A 25,210-nucleotide genomic window follows, 5' to 3' on the forward strand; every position below is an offset into this window, starting at 1 on the left:
ACCCCATTTCTCTCTCTCTCTCCATGTGGGCGTATAAATATAGTAATTATCGGAAATTTGTAAAACTCTTTTTAAACATTCATCCAACCCTAAATGTGGATTCATTTATCTCCATAATGCCCATTATTCATGCAAGCACCCTATTTTTTATACGCTCACCTTGAAAGGTGGTATATTGTCCATTCCCCATTTAACTAGATCAACTGAAGTGATCATCAGACTGACTTGATATTTGTTCAAAGTTTTTGTTCCCAAGACAAAAAAGCCAGACATTAACTTAAGGCAATGTGTACAAGGGACCTCAGTGTTTCGTTCCATTTGAATGATTAGACAGTTGTCCTTGTCGGCCCTCCTTCCTGCACCAGTGACAATGGGAAACCACGCCGGAAAATCTTGATGAACTTTCTCGGCCAACATCGGGAGTGACCCAGCGTCTTACTCACTTAGCCACCATGGCTCCCTGTAAGAATCGATTCCAGTAAGAATAGACCTGGTACATGTCTGCTATATGACCCTTGGTGAAAGTGGATATTAACCCTTTAGTACTTGGTACATGTAAATACTGACTACTCCAGTTAACCCTTTAGTACTTGGTACATGTAAATATAAGACTACCCAAGTTAACCCTTTAGTACTTGTTGAATGTAAATAATGACTACTGTAGTTCATTGAAGAAAATTGGATAAAAGTGATATATTAATACTAATATAATCCTGGATAGACTGAAACTGTTGTCTCGAAACACCGGGCCCTGAGTTCACAAAGCATTCTTAGGCTTAAGTTAAGAATTTACTCAAAATTGTGTGCTTTATTTTAACTAAAATATAGCCCTTTATAAAACTTTTGTTGTTTTAATGAATCAAATACATCAATAAGAAACTATGTGCAAAGTTTTGTGTTTCTGGATCAAAGATATTTATCATAAACAGTGATTGAAAGTTGAGTAAATTCATGTCTGAGAATGCTTTGTGAACTCAGGGGCAGGATATATGTAAATATCTTTCTCTATTATAGAACTATTCACTAATTTGTGTGGTTGTGACAGCTGTGCATGTTATGGGATGGTCAAAGTGCACAAGGGTTAAATACAATCCCATTCAGAAATATTTTTTAAATTCATGAACAGAGAGAGAGAGAGAAATGGGGTTTAACGTCCACTCGACACAAACTAGGTCATTTTGGGACTAACACATGGTTCAATTTTATTTCAATAATTCACTTGCGTGTAGGGGTCTTTAGCAGTGGGAGGAAACTGGAGGACCCGGAGAAAACACACGAGGTTGGACAGGCAACCCTACTCCTTGGCTTGTACAACCGGGGAATCGAAACCCCGCCAGTTGTCTCAATGACAGACCGTATGATACAGTGCGCGCGTGCCAACCATTCGGCCATCCAACCCCCCTAAATTAAAGAACAAGATCAAAACCATGCCACTTGACTCAACGACAGACCTTATTATAATCTAAAGCCCACTTGTTAAACCATCCGGTCACCCAACCCCCTCATCATACAACATAAAAACACAGAATTCAAATTTGATAATTTTAATTAATACATTCTGAACAACTTTATACAGTCAACATGTAAACCAGTGAAACTATATGTTTTTATTTACATCAGCAATTATACAATATATTAGGGTATATAACAATAGACAGATAGATTCCTGATAAAACTATTTATTAATTTAGTCTAGAACTGACTGGACTGGGTCTTGTGCATGTGGGGTAAATGGTGATTTATTACAATCAGATAGACTTTCTGATAAAACTTTCTCTATATTTAGTCTAGAACTGACTGGACTGGGTCTTGTGCACGTGGAGTAAAGGGTGATTAATTTCCTGGAAAAACTAACTCTCTATTTAGTCTAGCTTTGATTTGACTGGGTCTTGTGCATGTTGAGTAAATGGTGATTTATTACATACAGATAGACTTTCTAATAAAACTAACTATCTCTTTATTTAGTCTAGAATAGTCAGATAGACTTTCTGATAAAACTATCTCTTTATTTAGTCTAGAATAGTCAGATAGACTTTCTGATAAAACTATCTCTTTATTTAGTCTAGAATAGTCAGATAGACTTCCTGATAAAACTATCTCTTTATTTAGTCTAGAATAGTCAGATAGACTTCCTGATAAAACTATCTCTTTATTTAGTCTAGAATAGTCAGATAGACTTCCTGATAAAACTATCTCTTTATTGAGTCTAGAATAGTCAGATAGACTTCCTGATAAAACTATCTCTTTATTTAGTCTGGAATTGACTAGATCTTGTGCAGGTGGAGTAAAGGGTGAATAATTTCCTGGAAAAACTATTTCTTTAATTAGTCTAGAATTGATTTGACTGGGTCTCTTGGGATAAATGAAATGAAATGGGGTTTAACGTCCTACTGTTCTGCTCCGAACTGGGTTAATGAAGACGGGCATACGCTATACAGAGTGCTATGAGGGAAATTTTGCCCGGACAGCTGCACTACGGCCTACTCTTATATCGAATTCCAACGCAGGCCAATGTGTACATGGGACCTCGGTTTTTTCGTCCCATCCGAGCGACTAGACAGCTGTCCTTCCCAGGCCCTCTGTCCTGATAAGGGAGAACCACGCCGGGAAATCTGGATGAACTTGCTCGGCCAATGCAGGGACCGAACACTCGACATCCAGGCTAGCGAGCCAGCATCTTACCCACCGTAACCCCCCTCTCTTGGGATAAATTGTGATTAATTTACATGCAGATGACACTACATGTACTTCCTATCTAGTCTAGAATTGATCGGACTGTCTTGTGCAGGTGGGGTAAATGGTGATTAATAAAATACAAAAAAAGATCGGCATTTGATGACACCGCTTCAGGTAATGAAAATGAAATGGGGTTTAATATCCTACTTTTCTGCACCGAATGGTCCTGTGTAAACATTGGCGTGAAAGTAAAAGAACGTTTGGCAGCTGGAATTCAATATATTATAAGAGCAGACCATAAAGTCGAAGTCCTACAAAAGTCTGTACAAAATTAAACTGTATAGCATATGCCTGTCTTCCTTAAACCAGTCGAAGTTGGAGTTAAACCCCATTTCATTTCTATTAAAACTGAGTTCTGATCCCAGTATTTTCAGACTAGGTCTTTATCCAATCTTATATTGTTAAAAACTAACAGCCCGGAATGCCCGACATAATTGCCAAGTAGAACATATTTCATATACAAACTAATCAGTAAACATTAAATAAGGAATGAATGAATAATTGAGAACAAACATGAACAAATAAAGCTTGACCAATGAATTAATGAATTAAATAACCAATTTTAGAACTAGGAACATGAGAATTAACAAATACTAGATATACATGATTGTATGATAATGCTCAATATATACATTGCAGCTGAACATTTTGTTATCTGCTGTCTCCAGAATTTACACTGTGTTAGGTATAATTCACTGACAAACCTCAGCAGATTCCAGTACCCTACATCTAGCTAGATGTAGAGTAACGGAATCTGCCGAGGTTTGCCGAGTGAGGTATGCATGTAATTTACATGTGGATTCCCATCATGAAAGATACACATGGCAAGTTTCATTTTTCATAGCAATTGCTGACCCTGTAGTGGTGCCTAACAGGCAGCTGTATGTAATAGTGCTCTCCATTTCAAAAATGTTTTTGAATTGTTTTGTAGTGAATGCACTTAGAAACACTCATGTGTAATGAAGCACTATATAAATCGAACAATATTAATAATAATAATAGCAATGCTGCAAAGGGGAGAATTTTGCCTGGACAGCTGCCCAATTGGGATGATGATTTTACCAAGAATCAGTATCTTTGATTCCCCACTGGATAACTGTTGTTGAGCCCAAACAGGTAATGAGATAAGCTGATTATGATCCTCACTGCCACTGTGTGCCAAATTTGGAACTGGCCACATTTTCATGCATATATTAATTAGAAGTAAAGTACCGGTAGTATGTATTTCGTTTCAATGATAGCCAAGATAAGATAACTCTCATTAGGTACCTACATACAATGTTTGTGTGGAGACTTTGTATATAACATTAACATTATTTACATACACTGTACAAATACAGCTCCTAACATCAGATATAAAAATATAAATTTTAAGAGCTAAGCGGAAGAATGATCTAAGTCATGTTTTCCATGAACCCCAGTTAATGGCGCCATCTGGTAGCAAATTGTATAAGCTTTCTGTGGAACAATTGATTTCAGGTGAAAATGAACAGAGTCACATCGAACCAGGGCACTTCTGAAATGGCCTTCTGGTCGAGAACGATCCAAATCCTCACCGTCCCAGATGCGTCAAGCCTTCTCTTCCATCAGGTTTCAAAGTTGGGTTTTGCGTTTTATGCGAAAAGACAAAAATGTGACTTAGATTTTTCTTCCTCTGGCACTTCATTTTACCCAATATTCAAGACTACTTCAAAAATCGTTTACATTTGTTGAGATCCTACAAGCTAAGGTGGAGTCGTGAAGATCAACATTAAATAATAATAATATATTACAGTTTGACCTTAAAGATCGATTATGTAAGATTTAGATAAAGATCTGACCGTCCTTGCTATAATAGTACCAAAATAGATAATGAAAAATGAATATATTGAAAATTTTATTCAAATTACTTTATTCTGTACAAAGTTATGTGTTTCAAGTTTTCACAAAATATAGCTTTGCCATGTTAATAATAATTTATATAACATTTGAATCTAGAAAAAAGAATTGCAATAGACAGATATATCTCTTTCATAATGCATCTTTAATGGGCAGATTTAGCTCTTACATAATGCACCTTTAAGTCTTTTTAAATACATAATGTTCATGCAGCTTTAAAATATATTTAAGAACGTGATTGAAAGAACACAAATATGAATTTTACAAAGAAGGGTAAATCAAAAATAAGTGACCCATGACAGCAAAATCAGTTGTAAGACGCAAGTCATTGTTTACGACGTACATGTATGAACAAAGATAGGTCGCTTGGCAACAAAACATATATCCACAGCAACAATGTGGGCCTATAATAATCTTAAAATAGGCTACAAATACATTTCAAAATTTGTTTAATTGTCAAATCTACACTTTTACATTTCGTGTTATTATATTATTAAAAACATATTTCAGCCTATTTTAATATATTTGTTCATTCATATAGTTAAAGACTTGCGAGTTCCAACTCATTTTGCGGGTCAAATATTAAAAATTGGTTCCTTCTAGTAAGCACTTGATTTGTTATTTCAGGTACATTGATGTACCTTTATTCATTTCAGGTACATAGATGTACCTGTATATTACAAAAACAACAGGTAAATTTCTTAATATATTTTACATCGACTATAAAATATATCTTGTATTTACATATGACATTTTCTCTTAATGTATGTACAATGTACAGGCTTCTCATGTTAAACACTCTTAGCTAGAGTATACATATATGTATATACAGAATATCGTATATCCCAAGGGGTTTATCTTGGCTAGAGTATATATGTATATACAGAATATCATATATACCAAGGGGTTTATCTTGGCTAGAGTATACATGTATATACAGAATATCGTATTATCTTATTGAAATTTTTTTAGACATTTGTCCTGGCATTTGCAGGCCCGTGGCTAGTGGGGGTGGGGGGTGGGGTGGGCAAAGGGGGTAGCTGCCTACCCATGGTGCTGAATCGTGCCTTTTCCATTGGACGCAATACGAAGCCAACGACCAATGTGCCCATATTAGTATGGGCGTCCCATGAAGCTGAGTGACATTGGTTGGGCTGCCCCCCAACGCTAACTACAGGCCTGATTCGTGGCGCTTGTTCTATCAACTGTGACAATCACCTGTGATAACACACCTTTGAATCTGTTACTATATAGATGATTATAGAACATTTCAGTCACGCAACATTTCGGACTCGTCATAGTGTCCGAAACCTCATTATTATCAAGTCAAGACTTATTCTTCTGTATTCGGTTAATTGTTATGTAATTTGTGATCCTGAAATTGAATACAGATCAATGGAGACAAAGAGAGAAATTGGGTTTAACATCCACTCGACACGAACTAGGTCATTTCGGGACTAACACATGGCTCAATTTTATTTCAATAATTCGCTTGCGTGTAGGGGTCTTTAGCAGTGGGATGAAACCGGAGGACCAGGAGAAAAACCACGAGGTTGGACAGGTGACCCTACTCCTTGTCACGTACAACCGGGGATTCGAAACCACACCAGTTGACTTTATGATACAACGCGCACACGCAATATAACCATTCGGCCATTCAACCCCTCCCCCAGATCAATGGAAATTGGGCTGCACCTGTCACAGAAAGTGTCTAGCAGAACTCCTAGAGTTTGTACCATTACAATCGTCACCATTTGTCTTTTTTCAGTTTTCTTTATTAATACACATCTCACACAAAGTTCAAAATGTCAGGAACTAGTTCATTCGCGCCAGACATCAGGTCATTATTTCCAGGCCTGGAGGTTAGGGACGAATACCACACGATCTACACATTAGTGCTGGCACGATATATCTTTGAACCGATTTATCGTGATTCACCTTACAATTTGCGTATTAAATCGCGAGACGCTGAATCGGTGTATCATGATTCTTTTTTATGTTTTTTTGGTTGCTCTAGTAGGTAAATGTACATGTAACCTGTCACTTCTAATTATCCACATCACACATTATCCACAGGTACACAAACACTCTTAAATTGTTCTGGTCCTTATTTTGATCCAAAACAATATCGTGTTATAAAACAGTTTTATTTCTTCGACATCGACAGGACTAAAAATATTAATTATTCATTTATCCTGTTTTTTCCTTCGTAAATATTGACCTGGTTATGAATCGTGAATCGAATCGTATTGTAGTACCTGAATCGCAATACGTATCGTGACCACAGTGGCAAAACCCAGCACTAACGATCTACACATTTAAATCAAGTCCTGAACCATTTTTAATTTCAAACTCGATAGCCCTATGTTTGTCACTCTCAATCATTCAAAATTATAATAATAATTATACAATGTACACTTTAAAAATAGAACTAAACATCTTTCATAATATGATCACCAAAACATCCACCCATTCAGAAAACAATTCACTCATTATTTATATGAAAATATATAATCAAGCCACTATTGTTAAGTTTTATTTGTACAGAATATGATCTGTATCCAGTCACAAAACGAGTATCACTAGCATACATCTGTTGCTGAACATATTTTATCGCTTTACAAATGTCACAGTTTTAAAAACCATGTCCATAGTTATTTATACAAAAAATAACTGCACGTTTAAATCCACAAGTTGTTCACAAATACTAGCACCACCATATTCTATCAATTTCTGCAAGTTCTTTTCAAGATGTTCTGCTGCCACATTTAGATCTTTATGCAAAAATTCATTAATTTATTAAATAAAGTTTGAAGCACTTTAAAGTTTATAGGAATTTTTATTCCGTGTTCCCAATTATTCCACCTATAATAGCATTGTTCTCGCTAAATTTCCACATTTTCCGCAACACTAACAATCTCTTCTTCAAACATAACTTGCTGAAAATCTTGATTGTATTGTTCATCAAGTGACATAGCAACTACATTTTCAGACATAGCAACATAATTTGTATCCATGGGAACCTCATTCGTAACCATGGTTTCGACTCCAGTTGCCATAGCAAATTGATCAGATCCCATCATTTCCACGGTAGTTCCCATAATAACCTGATGATGAACCATGTTTTCATCCCCATCTCCCATGCCAATCTGAGCAGCTGTCACTGGCGCTATTCCAGCTGTCATTCCAGGTTCCAAATAACTTTGAGCAGCTGTCATTGGTTCTGTTTCATTTCCAATGACAACCTGGTCAGTTCCTAAGGCTTCCATTCCAGTTTCCATGCACTGACCAGTGGCTGAAGCATCCTCCACAGTTCCCATTACAAACCTCCCTGGATCTAAATTTTCCAATCCAGTTGCTGTCATAATAATCTGATCACTAGTATCTACTTGAGCTTGACCTATTGGCAGGCCATCTTCCCCATATCCAATAACAGAAGTACCTAGCACTGAGTCCACAGGAGACGTTAAGGTGTCATTTGTCACATCTGCCGAGCTTACAACATCGTAAAGATGCTGCAAGACTTCAGCTTCACGAGGATCAGTCAGAGTTGTCATTCCAAATTTACTAAATATATTATTATCTGATGGAGACACTAAACTGTCCATAGTGATTCCTTCTGAAGAGACAGGTCCACAACTTGAGGTTTCAACTGGCACAAGGTCATTTGGTTCATACTCACTTTCTGAACTTCCAATAATATACTGAGAAGAACTGTCTGTGGGATCAAAGTAAATTGTTCGAACTTTTGGGGTGTTTGATATTTCAGTAGTCCCACTCTCTATAGAAGAAAATAAATCTTGAGCAGTTCTTGGACTAGATGTAGGAATTTCACTTTCAAAAGAGGATATCATTGAAGAAGCAGTTTTGACTTTTTTGGTGTTGGTATTTACAAACTGATTACTTGCCTTTCGTTTCGTGACAATGGAGGATTGTGGAGGATTAATCACAACTTCTTTATTTTGTGTGACGACAGTGGTGATGACTTCTGGCTGCAATGTTGAAGATCTGTATTTTGATCCTGCAGGATGAATCACTTTGATACGATTTGATTGAAAGCCTGAATTAAGAATTTTTCCAGGACCATGAGAAATGGTTTCTGAGCCAATTATTTCTGAACTGTTATTGCCATTTGATTTGATGGTAAACATTTTAGTTCCTTGTGAAGAAGATGGTAAAAAGTTTGACTTGTCTACTGAAGAGATGATGATAGGATTTTTTCCAGATGTTGCTCCAATTTGACCAATTTTCATACTAGTTGATTTTAATTGGTTTAGAAGATTATTCAGCTCTAGTTTTGGTGCACAACTAACTACCATTTTCTTTGTGGGGGGCACTTTTGGTTGTATTCTGGGAGTTATTCCTTGAGTCAGTATGTCCAGAGCCTGTGACTGAGAGACAGGAGGGGGGTTAAATCCTTGAGTCAAAATGTCAAGTCCCTGTGATGAAGGTACTGTGGGTGCTATTCCACCAGTAAGGATGCTCATGGCATGTGATTCGTCTACAGCTGATTGGGTATTAGTAGAAGACTCTATCAGAGATTCAGCATTAATGCCCTGCATTAAAATGTCTAAGGCATGTGATTGTTGTTGGGGCGATTCAAAATTCTGTGGACCTTGTGATGCTGGCATGTTGATGTCCATACTTTGTGACTGCGGGGTTAAAGACCCGATATCTTGATTATAAATATCCCTGCTAGCCGCAGCTACGCCTTGAGACAGGATATCCAACCCATGTGTAGCTGGAGCCCCAAGCAAACTTTCATCTGTGAAGGTAGCTGTATCATCTTGAACACCAGATTCCATTAGGGCAGCAGAGAGAACATCAGACTGGCTTGCACCTGGAGATTGACTTGGAACCCCATATTGATTCTGTATTACTGTTGAAGAGGAACCTACTTTTTTGGTGATCTTTTGAATGATAACTGGTTTCTTTGACATCTGACTGTTGTGCTTGGCTAAAATTTCTTTTATTTTACCTTCCTGGGAATAGGGAATACTAATGGATCGTATGGATGATTTAGGAGTTGTGGATGGAGATGGAGATGGAAGCTGAATAGGGGTTTTGTTATAGATGATACTTGGTTGGTTAGTTATTGGTGTTGTGCTATTCGCCAACAAGGACATAGTTTCAGTCTCCTGGGTAGAAGATACAACCGTACTTGTATTTGGTGGAGATGATATTACTGCATTTGTGGGGAGATTTTTAACTAGTCTTTTCACAATGTTGGGATCTTTTAAACAATCCATGGCATTTCTACCAGCAGGAACATCCAGTAAAATGTGACCATTGTTAGTTGGAATGGCCACCTTTCTGGGCGTGGAATGGATTTGTCTACCAGAAATTGTGTTCTGGAGTTTCAGTGCTGCTGTTGAAGTGGTTGTTACTGTACTGGTGGGTGTGATACCCATTATGTTTGGCTTATTATAATAAGGTGTTGGAGTGGTAACCGGTGAATCTACTATATAACCCCTTCCCCTGCCCCGTGGTTTGGTTGGTTTCTTTCCTCCTCTAGCACCCCTCGAGGCTCTTCCTCTTGCTGGTTTGGGAACAAATACTGGTAAGTCTTGCTTGCTTGAAGGACTAGAGATGCTGTCAACAGCCATGGCTGTTTCAAGTGATGTGGCATCATGTTGAGGATCTGACACTGATGCTACCTGGTGAGCTTTGGGAGTTGCTGGAGAACGAACAAATGGGGATGGTCTGGTTAATGCCATTTTTAACTCTGAAGAATTTTGTTGTTGAACTGAAAGGGTGTTGGCGAGCTCATTTTCGTCACACTGACTAAAGAACTTTTGAAGAATGGCTCGGTTGGTTGTCTTGTCTGATGTCAATGGGATGATCTCCTGGCTATTATTGCTGGCAAGTGCTGTTACTTGTCCCTGGGCATTGACCACAACTCGACAAGGTCTATTTGGATTGATAACGACATTGTTGTCCAAATAACCTTGAGAGCTGGTGGATGTATTCGAAGATGCTGGCAGTAAAGTTGGTAAGGTTGTTGTTGTTGTTGTTGCTTGTATAAATGGGGTTGTGACTAGCGTGGGTTGTTGAAGAGACTGCGGAATTTGTGGAGTAATATCTATTTGATTCGATGGTAATGTTGCTTTAGGAAGAAGTATTGTTTGTGGAGAGGTAGTAGAATTTACATTTAGTAATGATGACTGGGTGACAGGCTTGGCTTGTGCTGTCATTATTGGGGAAGCTTGGTTGTTTGTTACAGCACAGGTAATGGTATTTATAGCTTTAGATACAGGACTTTGTAGCTGTTTCTCTGCTTTTTCAGGTCCTGGTTGCAGAAGGGTAGTTTTGGGAGATTCAGCAGCAGCAGCAGCAGCAGGCTTACTTTCTTGAACACCTTTGATGGAAAAGGTGGTTGTACCATCAAGTCCTACAATGGAAACCCTCGCTCCAGGACTACTTCTTATAGCATTCAATTGCTGAGTTGTCAGTTTCACAATTCGTCCACCTATACTCACTGTTTTCATTTCATTTGATGGAACTGGTCCTCCCAGAACTTGGTTTTGTTTTGGTCCCACAATTACAACTTTTGTTTTACCAGTTGATGGAGTAGCAACCTGATTTTTTGAAGCTTCCTTGACCTCATTTATAGCTTTCTGAATGTTTTCTGGAAGTGGTGTTGTGGGAACTTGCGTCATGCAGGCTTGTGTAGGAACAACAGTAACAGGACTACTGGATATTCTATTAGAGGAGATTATATTAGGTCTTGGTGTTTTAACAGAATAAACAGAGATTTTGGGTCTTGGTACCACAGGGGTTGTCTCTTCTTGTTTGCGTTTTTGATTTACTTGAACAACAGGTGTGTACTGGATAGGGACGGTTGTCAACACCTTGCTATTGCCTTCAGATGTGACAGTAACCATTCTTGTGGACATCAAGAGAGTGGACAAGAGTCCGGCAGTTTTGGAATTCTCCAAGTTGTGTGATGGTTTGCCAGATAGATTCTTCTCCCACATGACTATGTGAATCTGTTCTGGAGGAATTCTTGGAGGAGCATTTTCAAACTGGCACAGGGGTGACTTTAAATCATCACATTCCATCCACTGGTTTTCTGAAATGAAATAATTCATATTTTAGGTCATTTTATCTTATTTCTGGGAATGAGAGAGAGAGAGAGATTTTAATATCCACTCGACACAAACTAGGTCACTTTGGGATTAACATATGGTTTAATTCTATTTCAATAATTCGCTTTAGCGTAGGGTCTTTATCAGTGGGAGGAAACTGGAGCACCCGGAGAAAACCCACGAGGTTCAACTGGCGACCATACTCCTTGTCACGTACAACCGGGGAATCAAAACCATGCCAGTTGATTCAATGACAGACTTTATGATGGAACATACACATGCTAACCATTTGGCCATCCAACCCCCCTTGTGGGAATGTGATAAAAATGTTCTCTTTGTGACATGTCCATTCTACAATTTGAATCTTGTATTTTAACCACCAGTTGAAATTATTCATGCATTTCACCAATGGAGAAGTGAAATGAAATAGTGTTTGAGGTTCCAACTTTCTACACAGACTGAGCTAATGAAGACAGCATATGCCATACAGTGTGCTATGAGGGAAAATTTGGCTCAGACAGCCGCGCTACTCTCTACCCTTATTTCGAGTGAGAGGGAGAAACTTCCACTCGACACAAACTAGGTCATTTTGGGACTAACATGGTTCAATTTTATTTCAATAATTCACTTGTGCGTATGGTTTTTTTTAGCAGTATGGGGAAACCGGAGAACCTGGAGAAAACCCACGAGGTAGGACAGGCAACCCCACTTCTTGTCACATACAACCAGGGAATCAAAACCATGCCAGTTGACTCAATGGCAGACCTTATGATGCATGCGCTAATCATTCGGCCATCCACCCCCCACACCATTTTAGTGATAAGGTGTAAGAATTAAGTGTTTGCTTTATAGTCGATGTACTACGAACCTTGAGCATTTCGTATCCAGGCAACAAAGTGATCTGGATTGTTCTTATACTGAACCACAGCAGTCACACTGTACAGAGTTCCTTCAAAATTAAAATCTAAATCGTCATATACCACTCTAGGTAAACCTTGTATAAAATGTAACATGGCAATATCACGCATACTGAAAAAATAAAACAAAAGACAAAGTTATTATAAAGTGGATTTATTCTGTAGAAAATTATTAAGTTCATATACATTGTACATGTAGCCATTGAGGATTTCTTCGGAAAAATACTAGGAAGGATTTCTTTAAAAAGATTAGATAAATGTACATGTACATGTGGGGATCATGGTAGCTAAGTGGGTAAGACGCTGGCTCGCTAGCCTGGAGGTCGGTTGTTCGATCCCGGCATTGGCCGAGAAAGTTCATCCAGATTTTCCGCCATGGTTTCCCTTTGTCAGTGATGCAGGACGGAGGGCCTGACAAGGACAGCTGTCTAGTCGTTCGGATGTGATGAAACACTGAGGTCTCGTGTACACATTTCTATAACAGTAAACTCTAACTGTACATAGGTTTTTTTTTCTTTCAAAGAAAAGTGAGAGAAAGAAATGGGCTTTAACGTCCACTCAACACAACCTAGATCATTTTGGGATTAACATATGGTTCATTTTTATTTCAATAATTTGCTTGCATGTTGGTGTCTTTAGAAGTGGGAGGGGGGACTGGAGGACCTGGAAAAGTCACGAGGATGGACAGACGTCAACCTTACATGCAGGGAATCGAAACCACGCCTCTTTACTGAATGACAGACCTTCTGATCTAACGCGCACATGTTAACCATTCAGCTTTGGATGTACAAAAAGAGAGAGAAATTTTTTAAGATACAATTCTTGATTCAAGAATTTAAATCAAATCTCACTTGTGACAGCAAAATGAGTCAGAAGTCCTAAGTCGTTGTTTACCATAATACATGTATATAAACAAAAATGTCGAAATATTTTAACTTTTTGGGGACTTTGGACTCTTTTTGCCATCACAAGTGACAAATTTGTAATACATGTAGTTGAAATAAATGTGGATTCTGCAATATATATATATATATATATACACATGTATATTCATTTTGCAAGATTAATACAAAATTGTCAATTACGAACCTGTGGATTTTCATCAACATTCTTTGACCCGGTTCTTCACATCGGAAACAACTTCTAATAAATGCGGGCTCTTTCATACTGAAGTTGTCCGGAACATTAGGTAAGGACGGAAGAGCCTTTACAAACTTATTCTCCTGTTTATAATCACATTTATTGCAATGGAAAACCAAACTATACTCTATTGAAAACATATGCTTCAGTTCCTGACTCTCGCGCACCAGGAGAGGCAGCGCAAACACTGGACTGTCATTTTTCCCTTTCTCACATTTTAATCTCGGTTGTAAGATATCCCATACCACTTCTCTCACGTCTTCTAATTTAGATATTGATTCCCCTAAACGAGTGAGCGCATCCACTGGTAGACCGCTATTCGGTTGCTTGTGAAGCATCGTTAAAAGAGGAGAGATTATTTTGATGCCAGCTCCCGTTTGTGGGTTGGACGATGACTGAGAAACAATGTTGCCTTCCTGAACAATAGTATCATTCTGGGTAACTGGTTTGGATAAAAAGTTCTGAAGAAGATACTGTGCTTGTTCATGTGCCTTGATTAGAGTAATGATAACTGGGAATTTTAATTTGGATTTCAGTTTATTTTCTTCTTTCACCGGGGTACTTTGGGCGCTCAAACTGACTGTTGTTTTACTGGGTATTTTTATCAACTCAAAAGGATTTTTTAGCAAGGGTTCGCTTTGTTTTTCAGATGCAGCTGTTGTCTCACTGTCTACTGCCATTTGAGTATCTGAAGAATTTTCATCCATATTACAGACTTTATTCAACATCCCCTGGACACAATTGGAAACATCATTATCACCATCCTTATTCTCCGCACTCTCAGTCTTAAATTCATCCATACCACTTAAACTATCTTGGGAGTCATTTGTTATCCTGCTCCTGACATTGTTTCCATTCTTGTTCATGCCTTGATGATTAGCTACCCAATTTTTGGCCATCTCTTTCAAAGTTGGACTGTGTGCAAGAATGGCAAGGACTACATCAAGCCAGCACATAGCATCAGTGTTCTGCCACTGGATAAAGAGATTGATCATTTTATTTAAACTCCACGTGTTCTCCTCTTCCTGCTCCAGAGATGCATTAACTGTAGATATCACATCCACCTTAGGTAGATCAGCTTGGGAAGCTGTTGTTGAAGTCAGAAGATTTGTGATAGGAGGTGCATCTTTTGTACCTTGATTTGGTGGCTTTGGAGCCTCTGGAGAGATCAAAACTGCATCTTCTGGTTGGTGCAATTTTGAAGACATATCTTTGTTTTCTATGATAGGTGTTGGCAATGGTTCATCTTGCATCACCACTGTTGAAGCTTGTGTATTGATCATTTTAGACTCCAGAATGGATGTGGATGTCAGTGATGAGTTTATTGTCTGAGATTGGGAAAGGCATGCAGATGCTAAAATATCCAGCATATCTGTTTCAGACGAAGACTGGGATTCACTTGTTGATATAGCAGATGTACTAGTAGCAGTAACATTTTCCTGGTCTGCCAAGTCACTTACATCTACTTTCTTTGTTTCTAGACTATTAGAAGTATCTAATACACTCTCTGAATTATCTTGACTAACTGCTTGCTGTATAGCTGAATCGTGATCAGATTCACTTAAAGCTGAACAAGTTGTAGAACTTTCTGTCTTGTTTTCCAACCCAGGAACTACTGCATCATCAGTACCTGTAACCGAAATTGCTTCAGTCATTTTCAAACTGTCCTCTCCGACATCTTTCGAGATGTCCATTGAATCTTTTTCCGCCAATCTGTGCAGATCTGTTGTTTCTGTCAATTCATTTTCAGGTTGTGTGGAATGAACTGTTTCAATTACATTAAGATCTAGTTTCCCCTTTCCTTCTGTTGTATCCATTTCCTCTATTCCTGTGTCATTTGGACTACACATTTCCTCATCTCCAGTTGGCAATAGGTTTTGATGTTCTGTTTTTCCTTCTTGAATTATCTGTTGCTCAGAGCTTTGATTTGTATGTTCACCAATAGCCGGTGAACAAGTCTCTTTCTTAACTGGTATTGTTTCTGTTTCCATCGCAACACCTATCTTTTCTGGTACTATTTCGGTTTCAATTACTTCTTTCAATTTTTCTTTCTTCGCGCTGGGTTCCTCCACAGAATTTATTGGTGTGTTATCTATGAGAGGATTTTTCCGAGGTCTTCCTCTTTTCTTTGGTTCTGGGGTACTTATGGTTTCGGTTTCCATGGAATCTTTTGTAGCTTGAGAGTCCACTAATTTTTTAGAATCTTCTAATTGTTTAGAATCTCCAGTCGCTGTAGGACCTTCAGATTTTGTAGGATCTTCAGATTTGGTAGGATCTTCTGATTTGGTAGGATCTTCTGATTTGGTAGGATCTTCAGTTTTGATAGGATCTTCAGATTTGGTGGGATCTTTAGATTTGGTGGGATCTTCAGATTTGGTAGAATCTTCAGATTTGGTAGAATCTTCAGATTTGGTAGAATCTTCAGATTTGGTAGAATCTACTTGCACAGATTGTTCCGACTTTTCTGTTTTAGAATTTTGTGGTTGTTTAGAATCTTCTTTATCATTATCATTTTCCATATCATTTACAAGTAATTGTTTTCTTGGCCTCCCTCTGCCTTTCTTTTCTGGTTCCTTGTTTGGACTAAGAATGCTTATTTTTCCACTGCTCACTGAAGAATTGGCAGAACTTTCTTTCATTTGGTGTACAACAGGTGTTTTGACTGGAGTGTTATTTCTTTTAATTACTTTCATAGGACTTGCAGGAGACTTTATGTGAATTATTTTTGGATTAGACTCAGCTTTTGTTGGTGTTGTGGACTGAGTTTCATTTAGAGACTTCCTAAGAATCACAGGAGTTTTCTTTTGGACTGATGGGGTTGTGGTGGATGCTGCAGTTTTCCTGCTACCACGGAAGTTGCTATTTTCAGTGGATCTTCTTGTTTCTCTTTTGCCATCATTGGAATTATCATCTGAAGAATCACCCACAACAAGTGACGTTTCCACTGTACTTCCCAGGGAAAGTTTCATTTGTCGACCTCTTCCTTTTTTGATGGGATCCCCGTTATTTTGTTGTGTTTTCTTATTATTACTGGTAGTTCTTTCTGTGGACTCTGTTTGATCATTATCTGAAATGTCATCTGAAGAATCATCAACAATAACAGATGTGTCTGGTGTACCTCCAACACCATCAAGTATCTTTTTTGGTCGACCTCTTCCCCGTTTAATGACTTCTGTGTTACCCTTAGGCTTAGGTGTCTCCTTTTTATCATTTTGTTTTGCAGAACCTTTGGCACTTTTATCATTTGATGGTGCATTGTTTGGAGTTTTCTTTTGTGTGTTCTTTGGTTTTCCTGGAGTTACCTTTGAAGATATGCCTCTTCTAGGTGTTGAGTCATCTTCACTTTCTTCTTTGCTCTTTGCAGTTTTACTTTTGTTACCTTTTTCTTCTTTATAGAATACCCCTGGAGTTGGTCGTCTTTTGATGTCCAAGCCAGGGTTAGCATCTTGAACTGCTTGATGTCTGGTTCGAATGATGCTCTGTGGCCTTGTTGGAGTCTTTTCATTTTTGGACAGTCCTGGTGTTTCTTTGACAGGATTGCTTCTTGTGTTTCTATTTTTAGTTTGGGCAGACATTTTTCACAAACACACAAACAATTTGAAACAAAGAACTTTGCATTAAGATTGGTTGTCTAATATTTCAAAGTCCACTTCAGCGTTATCAAATTTATTAATAGAATCAGCGAATATTATAATGTCAGTTACGCCATCAGGGTTTTTCGTGCATTCAGGGTTTTTCACATTTATTTTTGCACAACCGTCGTCTTGTGCTGGATGTTGTGAGGACAGAATATAACTCACCTCTTGGTCGAGCTCATGGTCACGACAATCGAGCAAAAGTGAATCAATATTAACAGCACTTTCACAATTTGTCTTCAGTTCAAAGGGGGACAACTTTGGGGAGCTACTTGCAGAACTAGTTACACTGCGACCATCACTAGATTGATCCCATTCTTTTCGGAAATTGTTTACAGTTGAAGAATTTTTATACTCTGGAAAACTTTGTTTAAGTTTCAGCGTAGAGTCATTAACTGTATTTAAAAGTTTAGTGTACACAATTTCTTCCTCACTTTTGACCTCTGCAGCTTTCGAGTCAAAAGCTACATCATCAAACAAGGAGGTATCAAAGGAATCACAATAATCGTCAACACAAGATGAATAATCCTGCGATTTCTGTGTTTTTAATAAAGGTGATTTTCTCACAATATTTGATTTGGTTGTTGGGACAATTTGAGGAGTCTTTTTGTTTTTAGGAATCGTCTGTGGAGTGCTAAACACAACTTTGGGCTTCGCAGCTTTTTTCTCTTTATCACTGTTTGCAACGTTATTATTTAGAAGCAAATTAGGGCCATCCTTACTAATGGTTATAGCACTGCACGTCAAAGATTTAAATACATCTGTGTACTTGGCACTTATCTTGTTTGTTACAGATTTCGAAACTTGAACAGCTGGTGATTTTAACTGAAAGGGAGCAAATTTGGAGGCACCTAGAGAATGATCTTCGGTTTTAGCCTTTTTTAGAACATGCTGTATTATATCTGCTGGTGTGACTTTCTTAGGAACTGGCTTTGTTTCTCTGGGTTCACCTTTTAGAGAACCTGCAGGTCTGCAAACAATTATTTCACGAGGTGTTGGAGATTGTCGATGAACACTAGCAACAGATTGTGATTTGACTGAGAGAGAAGATTTACTCAATACTTCCTTAGAAAAAAGATTTTCAATTTTCTGTTTCTTTTGTTTTGAAAGTTCTGGTGTTACCGATCTTGATTTGCGTTTAAGCGACGTAACATTACACGATAAAATTGTAGGGGAAGGACTATTTTCTTTCGAGCCCAAGGAATTATTTCTTTCAATGTTAGTCTTGGGTTTAATAACACTTGGAGGGGTGGCTACACGAGATTTCACAAACCCAGCAAATTGTTCTAAATAATTGTCCGTGGATTGCGTTGTCTGGGAGTTTCTACGATTGTGATTGTTAGTACTTTTGCTCGTACTGACTGGAATCACTGTTCGACTGTGAGAAGTGTCACCTGTAACCGACGGCTTGTGGATTGATTTTAAATTAATTGGCTGGAACTTTGATACAATGTTTGGATTCAACTGAACGGGAGATGATTTTGAAAGAGTTTTGGCACAACTTAAGTGATACGCTGTGGGTATGTTTTGAAAGTTTGTGCTACTCTTAACACTATTAAACGACACACGGCTCCTCAATGAACTTTGAACACTTGGTGGTCTATTAGGAAAATGAGACGATGTGGAAAATGGTGTGGTTTGATTTGCTGCTGCTGCTTGCCGACGCTGAGATGGAGTTGTTATCGTTCTGAAGTCACGATTTATTATTGATGTCGAATTGCTATCATCTACATCTAATGGATAAGAGCACTGGAAAAGACAAACAAAACTTTGTTAAAATGAAATGAAATGTATTTCGTGTTCTACTGTTCAATTTTATTTCAATAATTCACTTACACGTAGGGGTCTGTAGCAGTGGGAGGAAATCGGCAGAGCCAGAGAAAACCCACAAGGTTGGACAGGCGACCATACTTCTTGTCACTTACAACCTGGGAGGGAAATTTTGCCCGCCAACGGCACTATAACCTACTCTTACATCGAATTCCAGGTGTCAGGGGATCTTTTATGTGCATGTCAATGTATACATCGGACCTCGGCTTTCCGTGCCATCCGAACGACTTGACAGTTGTGTGTCTGACAACATTCTATGAGAAAATTTGCGGCTAATACCAGGATGAAACCTAGGACCTAAAGATTTGTGAAGATTCATCTATTTAAAATTGGAAGATTTATCTATTTAAAAACAATCTGATTAAAACACAGATCCTATTTCATTTTGATTTTTATAGTTCAAAAAATTGTTTTACTAGTCTTTACTACACTAGGATCTAGAAGAGTTGGTTGATGTGAGGGATTAGCCAATGAAACAGTCTGTTACAGCGAGTTCTTGGCGTAAGGTGCGCGGAACTGTAGATATCCCTCTAGAAACATCAACACTCATCTGTTAATCAAATGTCTGACATCATAGGCTGAAAAGTCGCTTGTACGACCCGTGACGCGATATCCCGCTATAATAACTTGTCAGATTTTCATTTAGTGGAGGCCATCTAAAGTATCAAAAAACGGAACGAAATATAGATCTGTATGTTAATCAGATTGAATTCTGACACATGTATTTTGCATTTTGTGGGACCTGGACAATAAAGATGCTGATGGGTGGTGGGTGTAGTTAACTGGTTGGTAGGGATGCTACTTCGCGAATTCCAGACATGTCATACATGATTTTCCAAAACGAAATAGAGATCTTTATTTTATGATCAGTAGTGGAATACCGCGTTTTATTAGTGAAATAAAAGTTTTATTCCCCTGGCTAGCAGTGAAATAAAACTTGTTATTTCACTGGCCGCCGGGACTACTTTTTTTCTGGAGTTACACTTTTTAGTGACACGCCGACTTGTCGATCGTTACATTCTCAAAGGTATTCATACACCAGAAGCGGATAAAGACGTAAAGCGGTCTAACCCCCCCGCGTTGTCAAAGCGGACAAAGTAGTCCATGTTGTTTTTACCTAAAATGATTGTAATTCATAAAATAAATAGAACATTTGTCGTTCTGTCGTGAATAACATATTTTATTTCATCTCGAAGCAAGAAAACGTTTATATTTTCACTCTAAAACGACAAATATCCTCTATGTATTTTAATCAGATGGATTTAAAAGTTTATAGTTACCTCAACATTTTCACACATATAATATGCTTCATCAAAGTTGATTTGGTATAGACGTAATCGACTGGTTTTCCCACATTCTGAACATATCTCACAAAACTTTTTCAACTGGCCATCGACCATCTGAAATGATACAGAAAAAATGTTAAAGAAAACAAATAAAATGACACAAAGCATCAAATCAAAAAATCCATACCACCAAAATGGTTCGTCTGACCTGTTCCACATCGTTGTAATTAATACAACGTTCATGTAACAGTCATCAATTTGAATAGATCTAGGCTAACATTCAATTAATTGCATATACGGCACAATTATCATTTCCCTGTTTTAATAAATTTGTCTGTGTTATTTGTATGTGTAAAATACTATTGAAAAGATTACCCACACACTTGTTTCCTAAACTACATTTGTACACGCTCTGGATCTAGTTTTGATAACTGGTTAACTTAACCCATATTCCTGAAGCAATGGCCCGAGAAATCCCTCTCTGGCCATTGCTGGATTGGTTTCTGATACTTGAACTTTTGAGGGAGTGTGTTTATTCTTCCCGTTCAATCAAATCTATCCTAAGTACAGCAACATGACAGCCCTTCGTTTAATCTGGGGTCTTCTCTAAAACTTTGGACAGTGATTTAAGGTATTAAAAACAGTGAAAGGATTGTTCCTCTCCAACCAGTATTCTTTACATTGTAGCCGTTTGATAGCCTCGATTGTCACGCAATTAGTTTTTCTGCAATATTCTGCCATGCACTGGTTAACTGGGCATAATAAAATCGTGAGTCATGATGTAACGTTATGTAAACATATTTGGTCCAATTTGGAGCTATGTTTAAAGCGTAATGATATTGTTATGCAATTAGCTATTGGTTGTTAATCGGACTATTGACCAGTCATAATTTGGAACAGAAATTTGCATCCTTTACAGCAGTGTAAATTGACACCATATCCAACAATTACATGTATTATACTGTTTTCTAATGTGGCCCTACTCTGATTCACATCTGTTAAACATATACACAAAAAGACTAATTATAAACCTTTTCAATTTTATTAATTGAAAGCAGAATATACATGTACTGTATACTTTTCAAAATTCTCAAAACATGTATATGTACTTAAGTGTTTTAGGCTTAACTCACTGAATTAGGACTTTAAATGTCGGTCAACTAGCTTAGTGTCTGTTCTCAAGCGGAGACAGACAACGTAAGTTTTGTATGTGATGTGTATGTGCCTTTATTTATAGAATATTTTTTTTTATACTCACCTTATAGTCAAAAATTCAAAAAAATTATTTTAAAAAGTACAGTCAAAGAGATAATCATTATTTTAAAAATATGACAATGACGGATGGACCACAAAAATTTGCATATAAACTACATACAAAAATTTCTGATTATTGAAATACTACATGTAGATAATCAGTTCAACCCTCGAACCCTGAATATAAAATTACCCCTTGAACATCTTTCTGCAAAATGTTTCACTCAAAATCAATCAATAATTAATTCAAGAATAATACAAAAAGAACCAAAATGGAGTTTAACATCCCACTGTTCTGCTCCGACTGGGCTAAGGAAGATGGACGGATAGTGAAGTGTACTGATAAATTATCATATTTTTCTACTATCATACACCATGTACTGTATGTACCGGCCTTGTTGTTGGCAAAATAAAATTTTTCATTCTCTGATACATGTAAGGTTAGCAAGGAAGGAACGAACAGACTAATTTAGTGTTGAATCTACTCTAGATGAATGAAAGATCAAATATTTACATGTAAATATCAGCAAGGAAGGAACGAACAGACAAATTTAGTATTGAATCTACTCTATAGAATGAAGAAAAGATCAAGCATTTACATGTACATGTAAATGTCAGCAAGGAAGGAACGAACAGACAAATTTAGTATTGAATCTAGTCTTAGAGTGAAGAAAAGATCAAATATTTACATGTAAATATCAGCAAGGAAGGAACGAACAGACAAATTTAGTATTGAATCTACTCTAGAGTAAAGAAAAGATCAAATATTTAAATGTAAATACCAGCAAGGAAGGAAGGAACGAACAGACAAATTTAGTAGTGAATCTACTCAGTGAAGAAAAGATCAAATATTTACATGTAAATATCAGCAAGGAAGGAACGAACAGACAAATTTAGTATTGAATCTACTCTATAGAATGAAGAAAAGATCAAATATTTACATGTTTAAAATACTGGTATGTTTTTTTTTAAGACAGTACATCAAAAAAAGATTAAGAATTTACTCATGTTCAACTTCAAACAAGTTTTATAAAATAACATACATGTTTTTGTAAACTGGTAGCCAAATGTGCTTCATACAGCATCAAATTTCAATGCTACTTGGTAAAGGCAGCCAAGTAATGTGCTTCATACAATATCTTCTGTACATGTACTAGATTTTTCACTGTAATCTGGGTTTTATTTAATCTTGTGTATTTAGCACTAGTTTCTTTCACATTTATTCAATATCAAATCTTTGTTTAAAAATTTGTAGATCTCGTTTAAAATCACCAAAAATCATCCAATTTGTACTTGTGTCGAGTTTAAAGCCGACCATTCAATTTTCATGAGTGTCTAATTCATAAGTGTTTAATTTCTTGATCACTGTTAACAAATAAACAACGCAATTGATTACTGATGTATAAAGATTAATTCTTGAAAAGTGGTTAGGAAATTAAATACTTGTAAATTGGAATACAGATCTATATTTCGTTTCAGGGGTCATACGAGTGGCTTTTGACGTCAGACATTGATTAATCAATCAGCGTTGATGTTTCTAGTGGTTTACTAAACATTTATTAACTTACCAAGACCATAATCAACTTGAACAAAGATTTGATATTAAACAAATGTGAATAAAATTAGTGCTAGATACACAGGATTAAATGATACCTGTGTTACAGTGTTTGTTACATGTACATAACAAAGTTGGTTATAAGCAATAAAGGACGGAACAGACATATATTTAATGCAGCTTTTACTCACTAGCATACTATTATCCCTGTGTTCTTTCCCTGGTCCCTCTGACCTGACTGCCAAATTGACCCTGGAACGGACGACTTCAATATTTGTAATACTTTCCTGAAATTAGCAATCAGTTGAACATTTCACACAAACGGCGCCAATATTGTACAGTCCTTCAAGACTAGCCAATCTGATGCAATGACTGATCCTTTCCATCACACATGTAGGCGTGGAATCAACAAAAGTGTACATAAGTATTTTGAACACTGAATCCTATTTGTATTTGTCTTATGAATAAGATAACTTCAACTGATATTATTGAAATTGCCCCATCATATTCTGACAATGTTTGATTATATGATTCAATGAGTCTATAGAGTTTCAAGAATCCATCAAGGATTCAAAATCATCCCTGTTAAAAAGATAATTATTTGAATATTTTACTGAACAAAAGTAACTTTGATCAATCTCTCGTAACAGACAGTCAATGATTTACAAATCTGGAAAGAAAGAATATGTCACATACATACATGTACACTTAATACCCCTGGTGCCATTTGCCATGACACAGTTTTGCATTTATCAGTGTTTTATAGAGTTTATTAATACATGTATATGTTTTGACACAAAGTTCAAAATACTGAGTAGTATAAAATATACTATTATGGTGCTGTAGATTTTGTCTGACACTACTACCGGTAATCTAAATTAACTTCTTTCCGACCTGATGAAACTTGCACTCAAGTAATGAAGTATGCGAGAGATTTTCAAAGTTACTTTTAAACTGTAAATGCATGTATAGCATAATACATGTAGCAATCATGAAAATGTCAAATGAGAAATTAAGAGGAAAAGAAATCCCATTTGATATAAGATATTAACCTGATAATCATCACCATCATCAAAAAGAACTTTTTTCGTTTTGACAGTGTCAACTGGCTCAAAGATCTCCTTCAGTAACAAATCAAAATCCCTTTTGGCTTTGCTGTCGTATAAAAATGTTAAATCCATTTTGAGACAAGATATTTACGTAAATGTAGAGTTTGGTCCATGCAAAAACTACAGATCTTCTATTCCCTCTTGCTCTATTTGCATTAAGTCAGTACTAAAAGTAGGGAATTCCAATCCAGAATTTATAATAATAGTTATTATAGTAATAAAAATAATCCATCCACTTCATTCATCCACAGATTTCACTTTTAAAACATGATTCTATAGCCTGAATTTTTCACATGCTCACACAACGACAACATCTTATATATATAATTATTTACGTACCTACATGTATGACGATTTACATCGTTGGACAAACGAACATAAAACGTGAAAAATATAAATAGCACGATCGAAGAAACAACAAGAAATTCACCACTTCCGGTCAAAATTTGCACAAAAATTACACAAAATCGATGGCTATTTTCGTTCCTAAACCTTTATGATAGACAGTTCTGGATATTGCATTTTGATAAAGTTATCAAAGAGATAAATTACACTTACCACAAATGAAAAATTGAAACTTAATTTCGCTGTTTATCTCTATCAAACCATAAGAAATTCTCAACTGAGCGCGTGGTGTCGCCATTTTTATTTAAAGGAATGCCGGGTATTGTCTCAAATTGCCTTTTCTGCTCAACATTCGCTTTAAATTATATAACACTTAGATGCTCATTAAAATATAAGATACCATAATATTATCAATATATGTAAATATTTTGCAGAAT

General features: G+C 36.9%; 1 protein-coding gene across 3 annotated transcripts; it reads right to left on the reverse strand.

Moving 5' to 3' along the window:
• Positions 1–1,528: 1,528 nt before the first annotated feature.
• Positions 1,529–25,076, reverse strand: LOC126829706 (mucin-2). 3 transcript variants are annotated; one of them, XM_050559837.1, is made up of 6 exons: positions 24,987–25,076; positions 23,511–23,606; positions 20,505–20,624; positions 13,709–19,143; positions 12,571–12,731; positions 1,529–11,686 (listed from the first exon to the last, which is right to left on the reverse strand). In XM_050559837.1, the coding sequence occupies exons 4-6, from the start codon at positions 17,332–17,334 to the stop codon at positions 7,500–7,502; spliced, it is 7,974 nt and encodes a 2,657-aa protein (XP_050415794.1). In that variant the 5' UTR covers positions 17,335–19,143; positions 20,505–20,624; positions 23,511–23,606; positions 24,987–25,076; the 3' UTR covers positions 1,529–7,499. The 3 variants fall into 3 exon arrangements, with proteins under 3 accessions (XP_050415794.1, XP_050415865.1, XP_055955790.1); XM_050559908.1 differs by lacking the exon at positions 23,511–23,606; XM_056099815.1 differs by lacking the exons at positions 1,529–11,686; positions 12,571–12,731; positions 23,511–23,606 and having other exon boundaries at positions 14,319–19,143.
• Positions 25,077–25,210: the final 134 nt, after the last annotated feature.

This window comes from Patella vulgata, chromosome 1 (assembly GCF_932274485.2).
Source record: "Patella vulgata chromosome 1, xgPatVulg1.2, whole genome shotgun sequence".
NCBI classification, from domain to species: Eukaryota; Metazoa; Mollusca; class Gastropoda; family Patellidae; genus Patella; species Patella vulgata.